Here is a 25,630-nt window from a genome sequence, read left to right as displayed (position 1 = left end):
CATCGGTCGGTTTACCAGTTTTAAAGAATAGAGAATTAGGTAGAATTTATTTTTACCTCCATGAAATCTCCATTCTTACCTATCAGTTGACAAATGACCAACTTTTTGTAAATAACCTCTCTCGGAGGGGTAAAGTAGCATCTCTTGTATGCTTTATGAAAAATTAGTGATGATGAAATTAGTGTGTCTTTTAGAAGTATCGCATCTCTTTCTTAATGACAACGGGAAGCAAAGGAAGTATTCGAATCCACTTCCTAGTTTAGCGTTTTTATTCAAAGATCGTCTGCACCACCCTGGTTTGTATTCTGGCTACGACTATTGTATTCTGGTTGCGAGTTATTGAAGGACTCATCGCATCAAGGCTCATCACAGTTCCAAAACGAAAGTAAAAATGTTTTCTGTTTAAATTAATAAGATGTAAAATAATAAATGTATCAATGCCAGTGACTGTCACTGTTTATTATTAATGCTCTTAATGTTGCCAGTAACAGCTCTCTTTCCAAAGTTTTCTTAACTACTGTTAGGTGAGTCCTTCGCACTCAAAGAAGCAGCACTATGGTTAGATACGCAACCAGCAGCTCACACTTCATTCTCCACAGATAGCATGAGCGTTCTGAATGCGCTGAATTACTTTCCTCCAAAACACCCGCACACGGCAGCACTTAGAGAGATCTTCTTGACGTTAGGCTCTTCCATCCGTTTAAAGACGAACTGGATAAAAGGACATACTGGGCAGAAAGGCAACGACGAACGAGCGGATGAACTAGCTAAGACTGTAGCTCTCAAACCAGAAATTGACAAGTTCCTCTTTCCGCAGAAGTTGCAAGAAAACTCCTGAAGGCAACATTCCAAGAGACATGGTCATCACGATGGCAAGAAGAAGAGACAGGAAGATTTACTTACAACATCTTCCCAGTACCTTCTCTCAAGAGGCTCAAATGCAACCGAATCTTTCTCCAGGCCTGTACCAATCACGGGAAATTCCCAGCATATTGCAGACGATTCCTCAGACGGGACGTCAACTGTTCTTGCGGTTTTCACGGGGAAGACGCGTACCCACTTCATTACCTGCTCTCCTGCCCTCTGACAGAGCACCTTCGACAACAATTCTTTCCTTCCGACTACATCACGTATGCTTTGAATAGACTGTTCACGGACTATTACTGCAACAAAGGCATCTTAGAGATAATGAAGCAAGTGAATGAAAATAATTATATCCAAGAAACTAAAGACTAATGTAAAATGTAGAAAGGCGGCCTAACCGTCAGATTGCTAGCAATGACTAGGATGACTTCCTAACCCTGTAGTGCCATTAACTTAGTTTGGCGGAACAGGTTAAGTAAAGTGACCATAACCTTGAGTTAATGAAACTGCGTTTTCGGTATTGCCACGGTTAATTGAAGTTGAGTATACCCATTTGAGTCCCATGAGACCTCCATAAGAGAACTTAATTAGTATGATGAAACAGATAATATGTATGAATGCATATTTGCGATCTTCGAAGATCAAACCATTGAGCATAACTTATACATGGATTTTGAATAATTATTCTGGCTTGCTAAATTATTAATTTTCTGGTGGTAATATTGGGAGTAATTTTAATATTTGCTTATGTGTCATGTTCAAAGAACCTACAGAAATATCACGAAAACAGATTCATTAAATTTCAAATTGCAAAAAACACTGTTCATATTTAAAAAATATAATGTTACACGTTTATTCATATATAGACTTTATAATTAGCAACAAAACAGCGTACTCAGATGTGAGTCACATATACGAGGACGACTCGATCCACCTCTTCACATAAGGACCATAAAATTATAAATGGGTCGTCCCACTCAGTCAGATGTGAGTATCTGATGTTAAAAAATGGAAGTTCTTCAATGCATGCATTTCAGCAATATAAGACTAAATCTAATTTTTGAAAAATGAAAATACGGTGCTGTCATCTGGTGGCGAATTAGGGAACTATGCCTGTGACAGTACTTTTCTGCCTGGTACTTAAGCACTAAAGCTAAAACTGTTCATCCGTGGAATGCACCGACAAGTGGAATTCTACTATTTTTTTGTATATTCAGATATCATTCAATTAGAATGAAGAAGACTATGAAAAACTCTTCTCCCCACATCCTAAAGAGTTAGAGCTCTACGCAGCAAGCTTTATGCTACGATAGCTCTACGCAGTAATTTTAACTCTTTCCGTTTTGAAAAAATTCGCAGCTAATTCGCATGCATTCTTTCATTAATGAATTTATTTGAGCTTCTTAATCCTAAATCCTATATGAAAATGTTACAGAACAATTGCCGAACAATTGTTTTGATTTTGGAACTTAATTATTAATTTCTGTGATCTTCCACATCAAGAAAACATAAATCGAAGAAGATTAAATCATTAATTTACAATGAATGATAATATATTGCTGAAGCAAATCCTTTTGCAAATAGTTTACACTGAAGCAGTAATTGAAAAAAAAAAAAAAAAAAAAAGCTATCCAATAATATCTTAAACATAAATATTATATTATTTCTTATACTAAGAATTGAGAATACTAAATAATAAGAATTTTCATTGAGAACTTAATAATCAACTGAATTGTGAAAACGTATTAAACTCCCGACCATTCTATAAAACTATTACGTGGCATACCATATGAATTTTCTCCGATAAATACTTCGAAACTTAAAAAAAAGGAAAATATATATATATATCTAAAAACGTTATAACTTTCAACAGAGTTATTAATTTAAAGTAAACAAAATTCTATTCAAATTAATTCTATTTTCTGGTAAGAATACTAATTAAGACTTAATAAGCAATTCACTTGCAAAAAAAAATCAAACTTCCATCCTTTCTTTCTACTATAAAGCAACATAGGTATTATGTGGAATACCATATCAAATTAACTTGGTAAGTAATTTTGAAACTAAAAAAATTATCTAAAAAATTATAATTTTCAACAGAGTTATTAATTTAGAGTAAACAAAAATCTGTTTTATTAATTCTATTTTTCTTTCATTAGGATAAGAAGCCTGCAAGTGAACTGGTATTAAATACATAACGTCCGCACTTTCAAACATTTCCAAAATGATGGATGAGATGAAACCACCAAGCTACGAAAGCGTTGCAGGTAGAATACTTGTTATGTTAGTATTGTGGTTTATGATGCAATCACAAACTTGTTTGTGTCGCAATAATCGATGGTAAATTTGGATGCCTAACATAGGAACAATTTCTTTAAGAGCAAGCGATGCAACAATCGCTGCTGATTTCGGATTTTGAAGAGGCAAAGCGAATACGCAAATAAATATTGAACTGAATAGGCGACCCCAAAAAAGAAGTGAAAGAAACACCATCTATTTGAAAAAAAAAAGGACTCGAAAAATTAAATCTTACTCATTAAAATTTTGAAAAACATTGGGAGAAATTAAATTGCTATAAAGTAATAACATATATTAAAGGGATAGCATTTTCTGAATATGGAAGGCTATAAAAATTCCAATTTACTACTGAAGTCTTTTCTGAATAATTTTAATGCAATAAAAAATAACATTGGGGTTAATCGGAAAATTGTGATTAGCTACTGATGATGTATTCAGTTCTCCTTTTCGAGCTTAAGATTCATACTCCTTCATACTGTTTAAATGTTTTTTTAATTTGTCCAACATACGCAGTATATCTATATAATTTTAGGACGAATTATTTTAGCAAGTTACAACAAACCTTACAAACTTTTATTTTAAATTCAAACAACATCAATAAGTATTAATTTTTTATAAATATGCTGATATTTTTTGCAAATATTTTACGCTGATTTCTATCGTTCGAACTTCTAATAATTGTTATTCGGCTTTTACTTTCAAACTTTAGTTGGCAACATTTGTTTACTAAAACATTTCAACTAGCGTTTCCTAAATTATAATCTGTTTACGGTCAGACATTTCTATTCAGTTAATGTTTTGCTTTGATCTAGTGAACATATGCTGTCATAACTGATAAAGCTGAGCAAATGTTTCGATCCAAATGGCAGACATTAATCCCGATTTTTTCAATCACATTTTGATTGGAGATGAAATTTTGTGCTTCGCTTAGAACTCTAAGACAAAATGGCAATCATTTGCTTAATACCATGGCAAGAGAAACTTCGGTTTCAGAAATTAGTTTGATGATTTCCACCTTTTGGTTTGGAAAGAAATAATTTACAAGGAATTTATTCTTGAGGAACAGACGATGACTTCTACGTTTTATGAGACATAATGGAGAGGCCTTTGAAAAACATTTAGGGTGTCCTAGACCTGAGAAACATGACAGAAATTATTTTCTACTACCGACAATACATTCAAATACAATTCCATTCTCGTCAAGTAGTTTCTAGCCTTCTTAAAAAACGTGTCATCATTCACAACCACCTTACCCTTTTGTATCAGATTTGGCGCCGGCAGACTACTTTCGTTTCCCTAATGAAGTGTTACCTCGAAGATCTTATTTTAATAACACTAAAGAGATTTAGAAAACAGCAACCAGAAAGAGTATTCCAAAAAAGGAGATTTAAGAATGAATAAAGCACTGTATATGTTTGCAAGGATAAAATTATTGTGAAAATTATGAAAGGCACTAATTAAATCAAATTTACTACAGTGAAAATCAACTTTTACAAACTAAAAAATGCGATTCAAGAAATTATGAACAAATTCATTATTCTCCACCGAGAATAAAACTAACAATAATTTTAGTCTTATTTGCAAAGCCTTCTACCAAGAATTATTGAAAAGAATTTAATTAATAATGCACATATAAAAAATTCTAAAGGCAACTGAAAAATCATTGAAAATAAAACTAAATCTTTCCATAAGCTTAAAAATCCACCTTAACTTCAATTTAATAGATTCTCCAAATTACAAGTATTTCTGAAGCTTCATATAAATCCAGTTAAATTTCGATTCATAACCAATGGAACAAAAATTCGCCAAAGAAGCAATAGATATTGATAAAAATTTTAAAAAGAAAAGATTTCTTTAGTCATTGCCTAGTGATGTGGATCTGAAACGGAATTTTTATTAGATTGTTAATAATAGCTGAAAAGTTATTAGAACCATTAAAAGTAACATCAATCATAGAATTAGTTGCTACGACTTCGAAAATCTGTATACCACATTACCACGGGATGAAATTTATGAAAGCTTACTAACTATTCATAAAATATTTCTTGGTTTAATTAAAATTATTAAAATAGAAAATCGCAACACATATCTTAACTGCACACGTTTTAATAACCTATTATAAATAAAAATGAAACTTACCAACAAAACCAATTCCTCCACAACCATTTGTAATCTAGACCTACGTATCCAAGAATATATATTTCTGAAAAATAGCTGAAGCTCAATCCGATAAAACGTTTTTACTTATTAGTACATATGTAATAGGTACATTAATAACTAAGGGCTTAATTGAAAAAAGTAAAATTTACCCGACTTAACAAAATTTAAACAATTTGCAATTGCAACAAGTTAACTCAGTATAATTTTTAAAAAATCGATTATTTGACAAATTAGAATTATTCAGTTCTAAAAGAATTAAACTTATTAACTAGTTGGACACTATCTGAACTCGTTAAATTTTAGTAACTGGAATTTGAACATTTCATAAAAGCTGTTGCCAATACTATTGTAAACCATTTTAACAAGATTAAAATTAACTGCACCGAAGTTAATGACATTGAAATTAAATCACTAATTACTAAACTTAGCATCAAGTACACTGTTTTTTAACGTTACGAAGAGATTAACTTATACCTGAAAGGGAAGGTCAACATCGGATATACCGAATGTGTAGCATTTGCAAATATGCAAATAACAGCCCATCTATTACTGTTACTAAAACAAATGGACCCATTTTGATTTCTATGACTCAGCACAGCCAGGTTTGAGTGAAAACTATCGACTATTTACCTAACCTTTGTATTTTCCATTTCCTTACCTTTATAATACACATTTCCTTTTATATTACAATTTGTATTTACAAGTTTAAATTGCTTTATTATTTTTATTATCTTTCTCCAATTAACATTTTTATTAATTTCACATTTTAAACAGTTTTAAATTAATCCTTTACTTAAACATTTAGTACTTTAACCACTTTACAATTAGCCTTTCCGTCCTGATTATTTTGCTTTCTGTGTTGGCAACCACACTTACCCATTTTCCGCAATCACAAAGGTAGGATTGTTTGCAGTAGGTTGGAATGTAAGTATGTTAGTTTTTTTTCTTTTTTTTTCCCAATAACCTTTTAGATTTTAGCCACTAAATGTCATCGCTACTTGTGATTAAAAAATAAACAAATGCATAAATAAATAATGAAGAATATGTATATACTGTGAAAAAATTACGTCACCATGAGTTACTGAATTTTAAATGCACCAAACGAATACGGACAGCTTGAAACCTGAATTTTGAATTTCGTGTTCCCTTTTAACCTGTTTCATATTTTGTACAAATTCAAAGACAAATTTGAAGACACAAACAAATACAAATTTGAAGACGTTTTGTTTAACAAAATAAATATGAAAGCGAGAAGAGGCAACACAGTTCGAAATATCTCGAGGGAGTCAGACTGTCGCCATACGGCAAAATGTAAAAGAATATGTTTTCAGTTTTAATCCATAATTTCGGCTATTTGAAAGCAATGTGTCGCCGCTGCCTCAAATAGAATATTGATTATCTCCATGCATCAGTTTGCTGCCATTCAATACAATATAATATTCTGACTTTCAAATGTAATCTTTGTAGATGTAACGATGTAGAAGCATTGATAGCATAGAATGTTAAATCAGTAATAAAAAGAAGAATTTTGAGTGCCTAGAATGTTGACTCATAATGAATAGGAAATTGGAAGCCGAAGCCGAATAAATAATATTCGTTTTTTTTTTTTCAGTAAACACATTGCGCCCACAAACAACTTTACACACTACTCGTACCTATTTCGAAATGTTTGCATTTTTGATAGCTTTGCAGTCAAAAGAGATCAGCAAGTCACTTTCTAGCTACAGAGCAAGCGCGTTGTGTTCAGGATGAACTCTGAATTCATCCTGGCTGTCAGCACATATGGATAGGATAATTAATATGCTTAAAAATTATTATTGTTTGAGTTCCATTTACATCATCAATGTTATATAAGCGTCATATGACATGGATTACTGTCGAAATGACGCAATACAGAAAGCGACTACTATTTTTCGAATGCAGAGGAGATGCCTCATGAATTTTGTCTTTTTACCTACAATAAAAGTACTGCCTTAGCCATTGCTAATCCTTCAGTATGGCATAATAACTAATTTGAAAAATGAAGTGGGTCTGACTTAACACTAATAGATAATTCAGGGGAATTATTAATTCTTCAATAAGTATTATATATGAGTAAAACGGAATTTTTGAGGACTAGTTTGAAGATCTTTTTGTACCTTCAACTGAAATTTTAGCAAAAATGATATAGCGCCCTCTCTGTATACTAAATAGAGTTTTTGCGTTGCATTTATAATAACATTTAGCTAATAATCAGAGTCCACAGCCATCGACTCAAAGCTTTTTTTCTTTAATTTTTAATGCTATGTTTAAATGCTTTCTTTGCATTTTGGCCTTAGGGATTTTTTAAACAATAATTTTTCTTTCTTTATAACATATTATTAATATTAGACAAATGATGTTTTTTGTAATAAAATAAGCTTATACATATGCTATACTGTAATATAATTTTCTAGCTGGATATGATCCCTCAGCGCCTTCTATTAACAAAGCTTTTGAACCTGATGAAGGTAAGTTTCGTTCTTTGATTATAACCGTTGAGTGTTCATTATAACCGATTTAATGCTAATTATAACCAATCTAGTGTTCTAATGCTAATTATAACATGCAAACTTTAAAAGGCTAGCTTTTGTCATAGATAACAAAGCGATGCTCATAGTTTTATCGATGTCCATTTAATAAAATAGGAAACTCTTATTAAATGTAAAAATGTCAAATTACGCTCTAAGAATGAAATGAAGACCACTGCCTATTTGTATTTGTAAACTATAGTTGAAAGATGTAATTTTTCGGAGCTTAGTTGCGAAGCTAATAAGTAAAGTTTGCCTAATATGAGACTCATTCATCGCAGAAAAAAAACTTCTCTTCTTTCATAGCTAACAATTTATAAAGTTTTAAATAGCATTGATTTTGTTCAAAAAATGTATTTAGCAGGCAGTTTATTTTAACATTTACTTAAAAGTCTTGATCCTGTATTAAACTGTTAAAGTTTTGAATTATTAAAGCATAATGAGCTTTCTACCTTTTTTTTTAAACTTTAATGGAACAGTGCAATCATTAAGTTTTATTTTTCCCAAACGTTTCACTCTCTGATCTGAAACAATCTCCTATAATTCTGTACCTAATTTTGAGATAATTGGTCAATATTTAAGGAAGTGACGACATCTGTATCGAATTTCATGCATATATAGTTAATATGCAATCATTAATATCGAGATAAAATCAGACCAATTTGATTGATAATTAACTCGGTTAAGGTTGTAAGTGCAGCGTTTTTCAACATCATGCAGTGCTTATTCGTAGTTAACATTTACATAAAATATAGAAAAACAGACTGATAATCTTGACCCTGTTAAAAGGGTCACAAGCTCTATGGCAACGTTCTTTCAGTAACCGTCAATGCTCACTTCTAGTTAATACTTACATAAAATGGAAAAGAAAACGGACTTCTAAACATAGCTGGATTCAAAACATAACTGGAAGTCTAAGGCTCTCTAAGTACAGCGTTCTTTCAGCGCTTCGTAATCTTCTGGTAACATAAAATGTAAAACTTTTGATTGATAATCACGATTCGATTGAGTGTTTGGTGCACTAAGCACAGCGTTTTTTTCAGCGTACTGCTGTGTGCACTCCTAGTTGACTTGTATTTGTAATGTATGTAAAAATTTGTAAAAATGTAAAAATTTGACTAAAAGTCATGGCCCTATTAAGAGAGCTCGAGGTTCTAAAAACAGTGTTCTTTCAGAGTCCGAAAATGATCACTCGTAATTTTCAGGTGAGAGAACAGGGTTATGAGAAATTACAGAATGATTCTGGGATCCTCTAAAAGTGGGACCTTAAACCTGTAGTTTGGGGAAAGTCTCAAACAATTATCATTCCTAGAGAAAGCCTTTTTGAATAAATTATTGACGGATATAAATTTATTATTAACTGATATAAATTAAGTCAATTTACATGATACTAGTTTTGTTTTGTTTTATACGGGCGCTGCCCTTCCGCCTGGTTTGTTGAACCTTACGAAGAAAAGCGGGCGCAACCCTTCCAACAACAAACGACACGAGCCGGCGAGCCAGCCGTGTCCCCCCCCCAAAAAAAAATCAATTTAGCAGCTTAACAGAAAGAAAAGAAAATTAGGTTAGTATACTAAAAAGAATAACACGTCACATAAAAACACAAAAACATTTAAGCTGTCCCTGGACCTTTGCATATAAAGTCTTTCTCTCCCTTTAAGGGTAGTTTCCATAAATTGAACGCTTTCAGTATGTTAGCTCGATACATGATACTAGTATATTATTGTTTCTAAACCTCTTTTATATTTTAACGCGGCGATCCCAAACTCAGATTGCATGCCGAATGCTTGATCTGAAAGTTGCTGACGGGCCAGAAATGTTCAATTTTAAAACAATTTTAACTAGAAAAAAATTTAAGTAAATTTTAAATTTAATTTAATGAATATTTATCAGAACGTACATAAACAATAATAATAGCAAAACAAAGGAAAAAAATCCTGATGTGTACACCACATGACTTTCTTTTGTACGGAATATTAAAGTATATGCAATTTTTCCTGCATTTTATTTAATCTTATTTCCTAGAATTTCATTGGAGATATATTTCTAATTCAATTAATTTAGTTCTCACTTCGCGACAAGGCAAAAATACATAACTCAAAATATCTACATTAAAATTTAAAAGCTATAGAAAAACATAAAACACCAAATACAATTAAAACAATTAAAAAAAAACAATTTTTACAATTAAAATTCAAGTTTTTACGCAAAAACAAGCAATTCAGACAGCGGGCAAAAAGACAGATTTTTCGGTGCACAAAACTGCAAGTTTACTTTTGGTCTCACTCGTCAAAAACACACTGAAGGAACTGACTTAATTTGTTGTGGACGATATGCTGAGTGAATATATGGTATAATTTAATAACTTAAACGATAATTCCAGAATGGATTAAGTATGATTTAATTCGCAATAATAAAAGAAAATGTTATCTTTGTTGTTGCGAAGCTTAGTTTTCTCCTAAGTCTCAAATGATAACAAATATGGCTGCTTTGATAAAAAAAATTAGGCTTAGCCGCACTTAAACAACTTTTAAATTGTTGAAATTTCCACAACTGATGCAACTTAACTAAAGGCATAAAAACATTAACCGGAAGATAAGAACAATATAATTCAGTCATTTTTTTAAAGCAAAAAAATACACAACTTACCAAGATATAAGAATAAAAAACTGAGCTCACGAAGCTGAGTCTATCGAGAATAAATCGTTTGATTTGGTTCTAACAGCTCAAAACGTCCTGAAATGGGATTCATCGTCAATGCTGCTTTTCCCAATTTAAAATTTTTTAAACCATTTCTGGGCAGTTCTTACACTAATAGTGTGTTCACCATGTACACTATTAATTTTTATCGCTGCAAACCTGGCAGATTCAGCACACGAAAATAAAAAAATAAAAAAATAAAAAATGTAAAATGTAAAAATAAAAAATATATTTTCGATAGCACGTTTGTACTGATTATTTATATTAATCTTCTATGGGTACTAAAATGCGTTCGATATTTACGAAAGTTGTTGATGAACTGAATAATATGTTAGTCAAACAATGACAAGTTTGAACAGGTTCAAAATTGTATTGTTTTAGTAAATGCGTCATAGTGAATTCCACGCATACTCTTAATGCGCACGAACTTATGGACTGACCCGATAATTTTGAAAATTATTTTTGGTGACATTCAGATAATTCCTGAAATATAGCAAAAGAGCATAACATACATGATAGGGCAATGCAGAAGAGCAAAATTAATTTTCTCGAGCTTTATATATCATTCAGAGCTTCTAAACTTTATTTTACCTCCACAAATAATTACAAAAGAGAGGGAAAAGTGACATTTTATGAATCTGAGAATAGAAATCTCAAATCTCTCAAAGTTTTCAAAAATTTCCTACACCTGGTTCTCAGATTTTTCCAAATTATCTTTCGAAAATAAAGAAATCATGTTGCCTAGTTCTCAAAGAAAATATCATTCGAGGAAACTCATTTTTAGGAAGAGAAGAATTCATTTCGAAACTGTTCTGAAATAAAAATCCACTTAAAATACTAAAAACATATTTAAATGAAAAAGTCCTAAAATTTTTTAATCATTTAAATTTTAAAAATATTCATCTAAAAAGAGGTGATATTGGCAGAACTGAAACAGGAAAATTAAAGTATATTGATGAGTAATTTTGAGATATGCATTCAATTAGATCTATAATGCATAGGAAAAGTGTACTTTATATTTTCGATATCAATTAAAATATTTAAAATTAATTATATTACTGTCGTGAAAATACATTTAATAGAATTCAGAATGTCATAGATGCACAAAATGCATTTCTGAAATGTTTTATACCCAATTTATAATTAATCAAAACATTTTGTTTGACGCTATTTTGAAACTGCAAAATTTCATTGTCAAAAACAAATTTATTTTCTACTACGATATTTCAAAAATGCGAGGCTGATACTCTGTTCGTTTTCGTATGACGTTTTTTACGGTGATATTCCCCCCTTAGAATAATTTTGGGCGATGCCCGCAAATAAGCTAAAATGATTTTAAATTAGATTTAATGTAGTTTATTATTTTTTAATATATATAATGTTTTTGAAAACAGAATAAAAATCAAAACTTGTTGGAATGAAAAGATAAATTTTGTGATGTTATTGATTTATTTTAGCAATTAATTAATACATTATTAATTGTATGTATTTAATTCTTTTTTGTTTCCTCCTATAGGTTATGAAGAGCCTCCGTCAGCACCAGTGATGGAGACACCTCAGCGTCCTACACTTGTCACAGAGTATTGAATGTTTAATAATTTTCCTTCTATTAATTATACTTAATTTAATTATACAAAATCCATTGTGATATTGTAAAAATATTAAATATAAATTATCAATAAATCAAAATACACACGAAAAATTATTTTGGATGGGCATAGAGCCTGATTTTACATGTGTTAAGGATGTAAGGATTATGTTAATTTTATTAACAGTTAAATTTTAAGTTAAAGTTCCTTCCCTGTCAAATTCTTAACTTCAACTTACTACTTCCGGCCAGAACGTAGTTTTGGAATCTTGCTGAATATTTAATGAGCGGTATTTAAACCACGAAGTTACTGAGTCAGAGAGAATCAGAGTTTCTGATTTACGCGCGTCGGCCTTTTTGGCCACTCTCTCTCTCAAAGCTGTTATTACGCTCGGCCGTACTCAGGCCCTTGCTAAGCTTCGTAGTGAAATAAGTTAAGGGGCCAGCTCGATTTGAACCTTGATAGCTTCGGCTATACTTCTTTAGTTAATCTTAGTTTTAGTTTAATTCTTAGTCTTTTAAGTTCAAGTCCAAGTGCGGGCTTTGCTTGTACACTCCCAGGCGGAGTTTTGTTAAATCTTATTGGAATAATAAAGGGTTAGTTACCCTCCTATCTTGTTGTTTCTTGTCACCGAACTCAAACGAATATTCGCTTATCAGTTCTTAGATTCTTCACTTCCAACATTAACTTAGAATTCCAAAGTGAGGAACTTTACAATGATAAATTAAAATAATTCGTTCAATTTTAGAGGAGACTTTGAATTTAAAATAATAAAGCTTTATTCATCTGTCAAACAATTTCTATTCAAATTAACAAAAAAGTCAATTGAGCTACTTAAATCGTCATATAACACACTACTATTGCATGGAATTTGATTAAAATAACCTTAGTAATAATGAAAATTCTTTGCTATTTAGAAAAATATAGAAAATTCGATGTTATACTTGATGTCAAAGTATGCAGATACAGCAACCCCCCAAAAAATGGGGGGCGGAAGTTTTATAGCTTCCCTTTTACTGGGATGATTGACGAAATTCTGAACTAGAGGTTTGAAATTCTGGCAACAAGGCTTGGGTAAAAATAGTAGCAACGCTTTGATAATTCCAAAAATAGCTCATTTCTATAAATACAATCTCTCAATCATTGCCTACAACATCTACCATCTTCTGCAAAATCACTAGAAATCTTTTACCACCACTTTCATGTCCACTTTTGCTGATGTTATGCAGGGACTGTTCAAAAGCATGAATACCCATTTCTGTGTTGTTGTAATGCATCCCTCACAATGATTATTTTATTTTGGAGAAGATATAATAGTCACACGCATTCATGCGAGATGAATATTGTTGGCATTGCAGTACCTTTAATTGTCACCGTCACTGGAGATCCATGACAGCTTTCCCATTGTGACACCATGCATTGTCATGGAGGAGGATGGGATCTTTACCAATGAATGTCATCTCTTCCTTGTAAGTGCTGGACGCAGATGATGTCTCAGGTGATGAATCTCATTCATCTTCCCTGATAATGTGCTGTTTTATGATTCGAAAGCTCTCACAAAGCTCCTGCAACGCTGGAGATGAGAGGACTGGAATATACGCCATACTGATTAGATATGAATCAGTAAAACTATGATGTCTTAGCCAAAATGAAAGATTCACTGGGATAGAATTCATTATCTCTCTTGGCCTCTGTTTGATATCAACAGAAATGAACGTGTTAATGATGTACGACGTGTGCCAGCAAGTGCTCAGACGGGGGTCAACATGGGGGCGATTATACTGAGGGATTGTAAATCTTTTCGGTGTCGGAATGTTGTCACTAGTTTGTATTTAATCCTTGTAAATCTATTAAATTTTTAACAGAAAATTCACAAATGACAACAAGTAACAGAGATTTTATATTCAAATGACATAGTAAGCATGTCAAAAAGCGATAAATAGTGGAATAAATTTTTGCATTTATCTACAGTATGGATAGACTCAATGAACCAGAGATTAAAGAAGCCTGTATGAATTATGTGGCAGAGAACTGTTGCTATGGGTCAAAGGCTATCAGAGAAATGATACTGACCGAGATTACCAACGGTTGCACCTATCATGTAAGTTACTGACTGTAAAACCTCCTCTGCAATTTTTTAATTTTTGCCAATAGTACAGAATATTAGAGTTAAATGATTATTTCTGTTTCAGTACATATTAGAGACATTTGGCGAGAAAAGAGTGACAGCCTTCCGCTCTACACCTTATACAGGTAAGTGTATTTAAAATGATTTCTTACGTAATATCATTTAAAGTATAAGTGCATGATAAGTAAGTATACACTGGTGTGCAAAAATTAAGGACGAGACGGATTTTCAATATACTTTGTACAGAAGCTTTCCAAATCAACACATTTAATACCGTAAGATCCCCAATACGTAAGGACATGAGTAATGTAAGCAACACTTACTAAAAGAGAAATCAGAAGGATAAAAAGAAGCTTTATTGAAAAAGCAGCATGGAGCGCAATGCGACTGAAGGCCGAAACATCCCTGTGATGGGTGTCCAGCAAGAAACATCCGGTCTTTAATATAGGATATGATTTCCCCTGACTGCTAGGCAGGTTTCACAGCGTCTGCCCATGCTGAGAATGAGGGTGTCACTGAGTTGTTGAGGCATTACTGCCCATTCGTCTTGCAGCGCCAATCGAAGCTCCGGAATCGTTACTGGTGGTCAGGTACGAGCTGCCAAGAGTTTGCCTAGAAAATCCCATACATGCTGGATGGGATTGAGATCCGGTGATCGTGCCAGCCAATCCATACGTTCAATATCCTCACTCTCTAAGAGCTGTTCGGCAGCTACTGTGCGATGACATGGTGCATTGTCGTCCATGAAAAGGAACTGCGGATCCATAGCGCCTCTAAAAAGATGCACATATGGAAGAAGAATCTCGTTACAATAACGGGTCCCGTTGACTGAACCTGCGTCGAAGATGTGAAGGTATGTACGACTACCGAGCATGATGCCTCCCCAAACGAGAACACTGCCACCTCCATTCCTGTCCCTTTCAATGATGTTCGAGGGATGATTGCGGCTTCCCCGCTCTCTCCAGATGAGTATGCGATGAGAATCGCTACTCAGACTGAATCTGCTCTCATCTGTAAAGAGTACTCGTCCCCATTCATTGTCTCTCCGATTCCGGTGTTCCCGGCACCACAGAGAACGCCTTCTCCGATGGGCAGGCGTTAGAGGTACACACCGTACAGGGCATCGTGCAAACAGACCACCACCGTGCAGTCTTCTGGCAACGGTAAAACGCGATATCGGTCGTCCAGTCGCCTGTGTCGTGTGTCTAGCGATTTCTCCCGCTGTCTGCCGCCTGTTTCTTCTGGCCTGTAAGGCAATATACCGGTCATCTGCGGGTGTGGTTCCTCGTGGACGACCACTACTACACCCTCGGATAGCTGTTCCTGTAGTTTGAAATTGTCTCCAAAGTCGTGAAACGATGCTGTGAGCAATTCCGAACTCTGCAGCCACACTTGTCACACTGCGGCCTTCCTCCAACTTCCCAATGATTCGACCTCGGGTAAAAGCATCCAGATGTCGTCTAACAGATTGATTATTCGCCATTTCTCGCTGAGGCAGCAACTCGGTGTGATTTTAACTGCTATACGGCGTGCAATCTCTTTGCCAGAAATACTGATCTTACACCGACAACATGATTTATACTACTCAGACACTCCCCCATTACGTCTACCTGCATATCTGCGCATGTGCTAGCGTACATCACCTTACTTAATCTCCTGATTGGTCTTTCTGTCCGCTCTGCCTCTTCGTTCAGCTGATATGCTAATTTTTCGAGTTCGTCCTTAATTTTTCCACACCAGTGTACATTGTTTTGAATACAAACATGCTTGTTACGGTAATCTGAATTCGTTTATTTTGAATGGAAAAATGTTCATTTTGTTCTATGATTTGGCAAGATTTTTTAAGTTTAAATAATCAGTTCTTGTCATTAGTTTTTGTTATATTTTGTTTCCTTTCTTTTATTGTCCTCTTTTGCCGAAAAGTATGCGAATTTAACGGGTGTTAAAGAAAACACAGCTACATCGAGGATACATAGATGTAGTAACCGAAAGGATTGAGCTTTATGAGAAATTATTAAGACTTTTATCCACTTGCCTTCGTTTCTCAGCGAATTTATTAAGTAACCAAACAACAAAGACGAAATCATGCCAGAAATGGCAAGTTATTTAAAAAATATTAATCATGACGCGAAGTGATGAAGAAGTTTTAGTTTAATAATTATCTATTTGATACGTCTATTACGTCTTAATTTTTAAAAGGTGTATTTGATAAAGTTTGAAAATAATATTTTCGTACTTTCCGGAAAAATATCTCGAGAAGAGGCGTGATTTAGGGTCAATAATGGATAAGTGTGGTGTCACAATGCACTGTCAAGATCTTCGCGTTTTGGTTTGGCTTAGTTGATTATGGCAAAGCATGCTTGACCTTCTTCCTAAAAGGAAGGGATGCTTTTGTACTTTCAAAGAAAAACTGGCTTGTATTTATGCTACCCGTGGAGAAAACCATGAAAATTTAAATGAAGCCAACCCGTTTGCCTGGAATCGAACCCAGATCGAAATAGTTCAGGGGTCGCTTGAGGACCTCACCTGATTTATCTTACCTTAATTAATTGTCTATAAGTCATTTTAGTTTTTGTAAACGAGGATATAAGTTAACAGCTATTCCTCGGGATTTTTTTTTTTTAACATTTTGATGAAAGACTTGATTAAAACTTGGAATGAACCTGTCTTCTACAGAATAACATGCAGTGAAATATTTTCTACAGGAAAGTTACAGGATCCTGATATGCGCGTAATGAATACAGTATGAGATTGTATTTTAAAACAAATAAATTTAGTTTTGGTTTATTTTGATTACGGCAAAGCACTCGAGGGCTATCTGCCTAAGGAGAGGGATGACTTCGTGGAAGACCCTCTAATGAAAACTGGCTCGTATACACGTTACACATGAAGAAAATCCCCAAAACGCCCATGTAGTCAGCCCGTTCGCCGTGATTCGTACCTTCGGTTAGAATAACCATTGTTCAGCGACTTTACTGCTCGGTAGCTGGTGAGTTGAAAGCAAATAAATAATGGCGATTCGAAAACGGCACATTTTGAGTGCTTCAAAAATTAACCGTATCCGTAACTTGTATTTGTTGATTAGCTTTCTAAATAAAGAATAATCTGATCTTTACATGCCCGTTGGAATGATTTGCGCAATTTCGGCGGGAAATTTCATGGTCAACAGGAATGTACTTAAAAACCGGTCGAATGCATTTGAATTAAACTCACTGAACTCTTTTTTTCCCCCCTGAACTTGTAGATTGCGTTTTAAGGTTGTTTTTAAAGTACGTTAGGATTTGAGGTACTGTTCCGTTTTGAGGACCGTAAAAAATTTGCAGGGAAAATGTATGCGCAAAAGCGCCAAATCTAGCAAACGCGCCCATTTAACAGAGCACCAAATGTAGTGTACGCGCTGATTTCAGATTGCGTAAGTTTATATAGTTCTATATTTCTTAAGAAGCCATTGAAATACTAGTTTAATTTTTAAATCCTTTTTTTTTGATATCCTATGGATTTAACAATTTGGGAATTGCCCATGACGAAAAGTCTGCAACTGAATTTTGGGTAAAGGGCAGAATCCCCTACTGCTTGACGCGTTTTTAAGAATTGCACATATTCGGTATCCAAGTACACATCGACCTATTTTCATTTTAAAAAAAAGAAAAAAAAAACCCAGAAATTGCTCAAAAATGGCACTGCGCACACCCTTGACTTTATCTATGTACACATCGAACTATTTTCACTTAAAAAGTAAAAGAAAACTGACAAAAATCCAATCGCATCCTATGCAGTAGGCAGTTCGGCTTCCGCTCTGGCCTCTCCACACTGCATGCTCTGGAGGAAGTTCGACGGATAATCCACTACAACAAAGAACAACAGCTTCACACGGCCTTTGTCTCAATTGACCTTCAGAGTGCCTTTGACACCCTCTGGTGGCCGGCCATTAAACAAGCTCTCCGCTCATCTCGACGCCCCCGTAACATCTATGGCATATTTGACAGTTACCTCCAGAATCGTTTCCTCCTGATCCCACACAACAACGGGACAACCATCAAACAGCAGGAGAGAGGTTTCCCGCAAGGATCTTGCGCCGGCCCAGTGCTCTGGAATCTAACTTTCAACAGCATCATCTCCACCAACTGGCCACAGCATACACAACTAGTTGCCTATGCAGACGACGTTGCGTTCCTAATCCAGGGTCGCACCAGAAACGAATTGGAACACAGAAGCACTCAAATATTACAAAAATTCAGCTTTCTCTGTCAAGAACTCAAATTAACCATCTCCACTGCCAAATCAACTGCTCTTATCATTCCCATGCCAAGCACCAACCCAAGCAGAAATCCATGTATTAAACTAAAACAGAAAAATCTAAAAATCTTCAAAGAGCGCAAGTATTTAGGCTTAATATGGGACAAAGGCCTTACATGGATCCCACATCTACAGCAACTCAAAATTAAGACACAAGCCATTGCACGCAAGGCCCGTCAATTTCAAGGTATAAATTGGGGACGAAACCCATATATTAACAAGATTTTTTACACGACAGTGATTGAACCCATAGTACTGTACGCTGCCGCAATATGGGCGATGCCGATGCAAAGCTGGAAACGTAAACAACTACAGACCATCCAAAGACCTTTCGCACTAATGATGTGCAAAGTTTTTCGCACCACAGCCACCTCTGCGGCCGTCATCCTTGCAGGCATACCGCCACTATATCTTAGAGCCGAGCAAGAAGCTACAATAACCAGAGTCTTGCAACTACGCAAAGACGCCACCTTCCACGATACAACACACAGTCCGACCTTATATTAAAACCCTCGCCCCACCCAACGCCCACACCCAGGCATTCAAGGAAGAAACTTCCATCACCATAAACAACACTAGCAATTCTAGTATTCCCAACGCTAGGTACGTCTACTACACCGATGGATCCAAGGTTGCAGACGGATTTGGTAGCGCCTTTATTTGCTACCACCAAAATGATGAACATACCAGTTGGAAGGCAGTACTGCGGCACTTCAATAGTGTGTTCCAGGCAGAAGCCTTGGCCATCCTCAACGCCACCAACGACATACTAAATAACGGCTACCACCAAGAATGCATCTGTACAGACAGCCAATCTTCACTCCTGGAAATTCAAAACTGAAGCCACACCTCCCCAATTATCTCCGAAATGCGAAAGCTACTCTCTGTAAACCACGAGCAACGCATTCACCTCACCTGGGTCAAGGCGCATGCTGGTCTAGTTGGAAACGAGGCAGCAGACACCCTAGCCAAAGAAGCCATCAGTTCTGAAGTTCAGCAAATCCGTATCCGTGCACCACCATCGCATCTAAAGAGGCTTCTCAAAGAAGACCTACTCAAAATATGGCAAGAGGAATGGAACAAGTGTGACACCGGACGGCGGACCTACAATCTCCTACCCAAAGTCTCTGTATCACGCCTCATAGCTATACCCCAACTCACCCGGTTCATAACAGGACATGGCCCTTATCTATATTATTATAGGCACAACATCTCCACTGCAGATGCTTGCGTGTGCGACCAACTTGGATCACCAGAACACTATATCTACTCTTGCCCACTCACAGCAGACAACCACATTAAGCATCCCACTCCTCCTACAGACGCCTTTCAACGGTTCATTATTAAAAACAAACCTGAAATCAATAAAATCTGTAAGGTCATTGACCAGCTCGCCGCTATGGGCCAAGATATATGCGACACTGCATAATCCCACAACGTCCGCCACTAACAGAAGTCAACATGCACATCACCCTGTGCTGCTAACATGTCACCGCGCTCGGCATGCTCATACACTCAGCAACCTATGCGCTCCACAAATATATATTCGCCGGACCTCTACGTGTCCCCCATATCAATGTCCAGCAATCACATGTTATTCCCATCTTATGGCCCCTCGTCTGTAAACACACCCCACAATGTACAGTATATGTGATCGATGAGGCCAAATATGTATCTGACATGTGGTATATGTGTATTATTATTTTTTAAGTATGTTTTATTTGTCATAAGTGTTAATCAAGTGTATCCCTCTCCCCCTTTTTTCCCCTCTGCGTGTGTGTTTTCTGTACATTTTCATGTTTTTGTGTTTTCATACATTTAGTACCTAGCTCTGAGCCCCTCACCTGTAAATCCGTCCCACAAGTCTCATACCTGTAATTATGTAATTAGTCAAGCAATGTTAATAAGTCGTCCCTGTTTGGCCATGTAAACTCCTGCACCCTTAATAAGTTTCCGGTGTGGACTCTTGAGGCCACAGGGAGTTGTTGCCATTAGATAGTGGAAGGCGAGGGACACATGCCTGTTTATCTCTGGTAGCCACCAGGCGTCCCCGTCTTCCGTCACCTACCTACCTACCCTTGTAAAAAGCGGCAAACAAATAAGTGAGCGATTCTGCACTTTACTGAGAATTGTTTCAAGGAAAAGGCATCATTTATTATAGAAAATTATGTTTTGAACAAACAACGAGATGAAATTATACTTTAGCGATAACTCGGTAGCGAAATAGCAATGCAGGAATCCATTCAGTTATGTTTAGCAATATTTATATAAATTATAATAATGATCTGAAATAGTTATTTACTCTTATGCTTCCATTCAGTCATGTTTAGCTTTTTTTTATATAAATTATAATAATAAAAAGTATTATATGAAATTAACTTTTCATCTAAATTAAAACATCAATCTTAGATAGTTATTTATTATTATACTTTCTTTCTTGCATTAGGGTTGCCGCAATTATTTTTGGCAGCACTGGCATCAACAATAGTTTGGCGATTTTTTTACGGCCCTCAAAACCGAATAGTACCGGATTTAAGATCGAGTTTCGTATCATTCTATGAGCTGTAAAGATCAACAAAGATTTTAGCTTCGTTTCAACTGTGTTGCATTGCTTGCATTAGTTATCGATATGTATGATAATTGCCAACAATAGCAAGGCCCTTCATAGTACTGGATTTGAATTATTTGAATAATGGCAAAGCACACACGGGTTTCTACTTAAGGAAGGTTGACGTCGTGGGCAATATTGTAAGGAAAACTAGCTCGTATCTATGTAACACACAAAAATCATGAAAACTCCGATGGAGCCAGCCTATTCATCAAGATCTTTCTTATTATGAGCTAGTAAAACTGTATTACAAATGGTTAGAAATGCCTAGGATTCAAACTTAAGCAAAATTCAACTTTACATTCATATTGGTTTTGTGATCAAAATACATATTTCTCTGGATATTGATGCAGAGGGCTATTTCTCTTTAAAATATAAAAATTATGTTGTGGTAGGATACGCATCATTTAAACACTAATCACGTCCTTAAATATTTCACACATTTTTTTAGACGACTTTGCTTTGCTATAAAAAATTACCTACTTGTAAAATTTCTTTTTAATTACAAATATATTTTCGAAAGTGTAAACTACCATCTGCTATTTTAAAATTTTGTTTTTAAGAAAAATGGGGCTTTTTAAGATGCACTGGAAGGAAGGCTGTGTTTGTGGTTTTTCAGAAGAAAATTATTCGTATTTAGTTATTAAAAAGTGCTGTGAAAGCCATGGTTTTTCGGTAATTTCGATCTCTTTTTCCATCGCTGTTTCAACCATTTTCTTTCCTTAAAATGTATTTAATACAAATCTTTGAATTTTATTCACAGAAGGAAGGAAAAACCCCGACTCTTGAGAAATCTCGAAGTGAATAGCTCGAAAATTCTTTCGGTATCGTAGAATATCCATAAATTTTGTTTTTTATTTGTATATTACATGGAATAAAATCTATTTTTGCTACTTACGTATTAGCGCAACCACCATGGCGCAATTTGGCGATTTTTTACAGAAGAAAAAGTTGATTCTGTGAATTTTTCTGATTGGAACTTATGATAGATAACATGGTTGCCAGAGTTTGGCGATTTCTGAAAAACCTGGCGACTTTTACTAAGGTAGTTGTGATAATACGTAAGTACCATTATTCTTTAAAGTAAAAGGTTGTCTTGCGATAACAATCTATTCTTTTTACTAATTCCCCACACATTGATGTCGAATAGTTTCTCAATGTATTTATTTGCTTTCAAATTCCATATGAACGGGCGATTCTTTTAATCTTCTTTATTTTGAAGATACGTGACTGATAACGCACAATATAATACGCTACATTATATCTGTTCCTCGCTTTCAGAATCGTTACTTGCCCACCAGCGGCCGAGCGGTAAAGTCGCTGAACACTGGTAGTTCGGTCCGAGGTTCGAATCCCGCGAACGGGCTGGCTGCATAGGTGTTTTCGTGGTTTCCCCATGTGTGACGTGTATACGAGCCAGTTTCACTTAGAAAGGCCTCCACGAAGGCATCCCTCCCCTTAGGCAGATAGCCCTCGTGTGCTTTGCCATAGTTAAATACACCAACACGCCAGAATCGTTACTTACCTCCCGAATTTTTTTTTTTTTTTGCCAAATCTTGAAAGCTTTCGTTGGTCTTTAAGAAGAAACCTTTATTTATTCTTCGAGTTTTAAAGGGATGATTGTTAAATCAATCAGTTGGATAGCTGGAAAATGTTTATTTATTCAATCGAACGTAATAATATAATTGCAATTAGGCCATTATAGTTTATCAATAATTATAACAACTTGATAATGCTGATGGTGATGGAGTCAGAGCAAATTGAGAGCCATTTTTTATTTAGATTTTGGGAAAAAAAGGCATTGTTTCCAATTAGAATTAATAGAAGTCTTATTATTCTATGTCTGATATTAAAATACGATTTGTACGAGTAAGGCTAATATCACATTCTATTTGTAGGCCAGTGGATAGATGGTCCAGAAAATGGTGTGCCACCTAGACCCTGGGACGTAGTTGTCCGAGAACCTCAGAGTTTTGCGGATAGCCAAATGAAATTGGAAGTCCCACATACGGCCTCAGTGAAGCAGTGCAGCACCTGCGTAGGTAATTGTCGTGTAAGATGTGAATCTTGTCACGGCAGAGGAGGGGTGAGTTTTACAGACTCTAATTTTAAAATCACTTTTTTCTTTTGTTAGGAAATGCGATTCGTAAGATTCTCTCTTGGTCTGAATTAGAAAAAAGTAGAGTTGTTAATTGAATAGAAAACTGGCCATTGTTAAAGGAAGTTTTGTAAATATTATGGCTCTAAATCTTCGATTTTTATGTAAATAATTTATGATTTTTTTTCAGTGATCTTATTTAAGCATTATTATAAAATTTTTTAATGGTAACATATAACAACATATAATTTTTTATGCAACAAAACATCACTGTTATTAAATAAATAAAACTCCTTCCTCGTGTTCCACTAGTAGCAGAGTGGTTAAGAACACTGAAGACTAGAAGTTCTATCCAGGTGCGAACCAAGTGAACGGATTAACTGCATGAAAACTTTAAAAAAAGTTTTCCTCGCTTGTAACATGAATACGAGCAGGTTTTTCCTTAAACGTCGTCCAAGAAGGCATTCACTTGGGTTCGATTCCAGGCGAACTGTTGGCTGCCTGATTATTCTTGTGGCTTTTCTCATGTATAATGTGTATACGAGGCAGTTTCCTTCAGAATATCCTCCACGGGGGCATCCCTCAGCTTTGGTAGATAGTCCTAATGTACTTTACCACAGTCATCTGAAGCAAACCAACCAAAAGGGCAATCCTTTCCTTAGGTAGATAGTTTACGTGTGCTTTGCAATGTTCCATTCTACTAAGCCAATAAATAAATCCCTTGTGCATTTACTAATTAATTGTGTTATATAACAATATAACATAATATATTTCAAATGTATTATTTACTTCTTGACATCATTTCTGTGTAATTTCTATAAACAATGTTCATACCAAATTTGTAGTAGGTAAAGTTGTGTATATGTGCAACATAACAAAACTTTTCAACCAATACTGTATCAATCACATGACATAAGAGTTCGAGTAACGGTGCGAGTTGAACATACACTAAAACAATTCTAAATCACAAAACATCCTAAACTATAGAATATTGCGTTGTGTAACATAATGTCGGGCAGTAACCCATTCAAATACTATGGTCCAGTGCAAAAGTCAAATAATTAAAATAATTACAAACTAGGTAGGTAAAATCAACTAACGTTTATTTAAGGAGGTAATAGTAAGAATACAGTTACATTTTAATTTGGTGGTGACCGGTCATCTATATATCTAATGAAACAACTGAAAATTACATACCTTCTTTAAATATTTAACAATTCAACGTTCCCGTTTGGGAGGCATCATACAAAATTTTGGTTACTTGATACAGGCGAAAACTCAGACAAGATACTGTCACGATGCAGGTAATAATAATTAAACTTCTGAAGATACATCTGCAATCTACAAGAAAGAAAAAAAAAACAATATGAGAATTAATAATGGGCAACTCTTTCGGTGGCCCGGCTTTCCACCCCACAGCCGCTTCCAACCGGTAGGTCTTCGGACTTCTCCAAAACACCGGCCATACTGAAGTCAGTAAATACTCAGGAATTCTTGATTCAATACGCCTTCCTTCTGTGTAGGTTGTTTAATCGTTCATCACACCAGGGACTCCGGACTGCTGGTCTCCGCTCTGCCTCATAGAAGTCATCTCTCGTTCCTTTTTCTTCGAGAAAATTGCTTTCTCCCTCCTTGGCTCCGTCAGAAGAAAAAAGGTGTAATCGAAAATCTTTTCTCCGTATCCCCTCTCGAAAACACTGCGCAGCCACTTTAATAGCTGACGCGTTTTTTGAAAATTTGGCGTAGAAGGTGAACAGCAACCAGCCAAGTCCTGCAACCCAAACAGAGAAATCTTCACGGGAAGGGGTTTCCCGATTACCAGAAGAGCCAGTTAGCGCAGTTCAAACATTCGGCCTCCAAGGCCACACCGAAGTGTCAACAATCTCCGCAGACGAAAACAAGGGGGAGGGCATCTAGCCTCGCATCGAGGTCCACCTCGACCATGTAGAGCTTCCTACCTAACGATTATTTACCCCTCCTCCCAAATTCGCTGTAGAACCTTTCCCTGCTAGCTCTGTCCAGCAAACGGGGTCCCCTATCAGTGAAACTCCAGATGGTGTATACATCCAGCACGTCATCCGACATGTGGTTTTTCGTTTGGGCGAAAGAATTTCGGGGTGCAGTAATCCTCTGATAAGGGATTCTGTGAATGAATTCTAAGCCGACGGTTGGAATGTGAAAATTTTCAGAACCAAGTCAACACAAACGACTTTGGGAAATTAAAAATTAAACTATTACATAACAATATAATTCATAAAAAAAGTCAACACTATATAAATTGTTTCTTCAGCAGCATCTTAAGTATAAATACTCTTTACCCAGATTGAATTTCAAATACTA

The 25,630-nt window shown here is 35.3% G+C and overlaps 1 protein-coding gene across 2 annotated transcripts in view; it reads left to right on the top strand.

Moving 5' to 3' along the window:
- Positions 1 to 25,630, top strand: part of LOC118194679 (protein SSUH2 homolog) — a 41,873-nt gene that overhangs the window by 6,190 nt on the left and 10,053 nt on the right. For both annotated transcript variants that reach the window (XM_035365851.2, XM_085822638.1), the window contains exons 2-7: positions 3,024 to 3,131; positions 7,758 to 7,811; positions 12,088 to 12,151; positions 14,132 to 14,261; positions 14,353 to 14,413; positions 23,091 to 23,278. In XM_035365851.2, coding sequence (XP_035221742.1) covers positions 3,089 to 3,131; positions 7,758 to 7,811; positions 12,088 to 12,151; positions 14,132 to 14,261; positions 14,353 to 14,413; positions 23,091 to 23,278 — 540 coding nt within the window. In that variant the 5' untranslated portion in view covers positions 3,024 to 3,088. The remainder of the gene's footprint in view (positions 1 to 3,023; positions 3,132 to 7,757; positions 7,812 to 12,087; positions 12,152 to 14,131; positions 14,262 to 14,352; positions 14,414 to 23,090; positions 23,279 to 25,630) is intronic.

The sequence above is a fragment of the Stegodyphus dumicola genome, chromosome 8 (assembly GCF_044657685.1).
Source record: "Stegodyphus dumicola isolate Sdum_Otavi_A_Nest chromosome 8, ASM4465768v1".
In the NCBI taxonomy this organism is placed as follows: domain Eukaryota; kingdom Metazoa; phylum Arthropoda; class Arachnida; order Araneae; family Eresidae; genus Stegodyphus; species Stegodyphus dumicola.
This window is presented reverse-complemented; position numbering and strand designations above follow the sequence as displayed.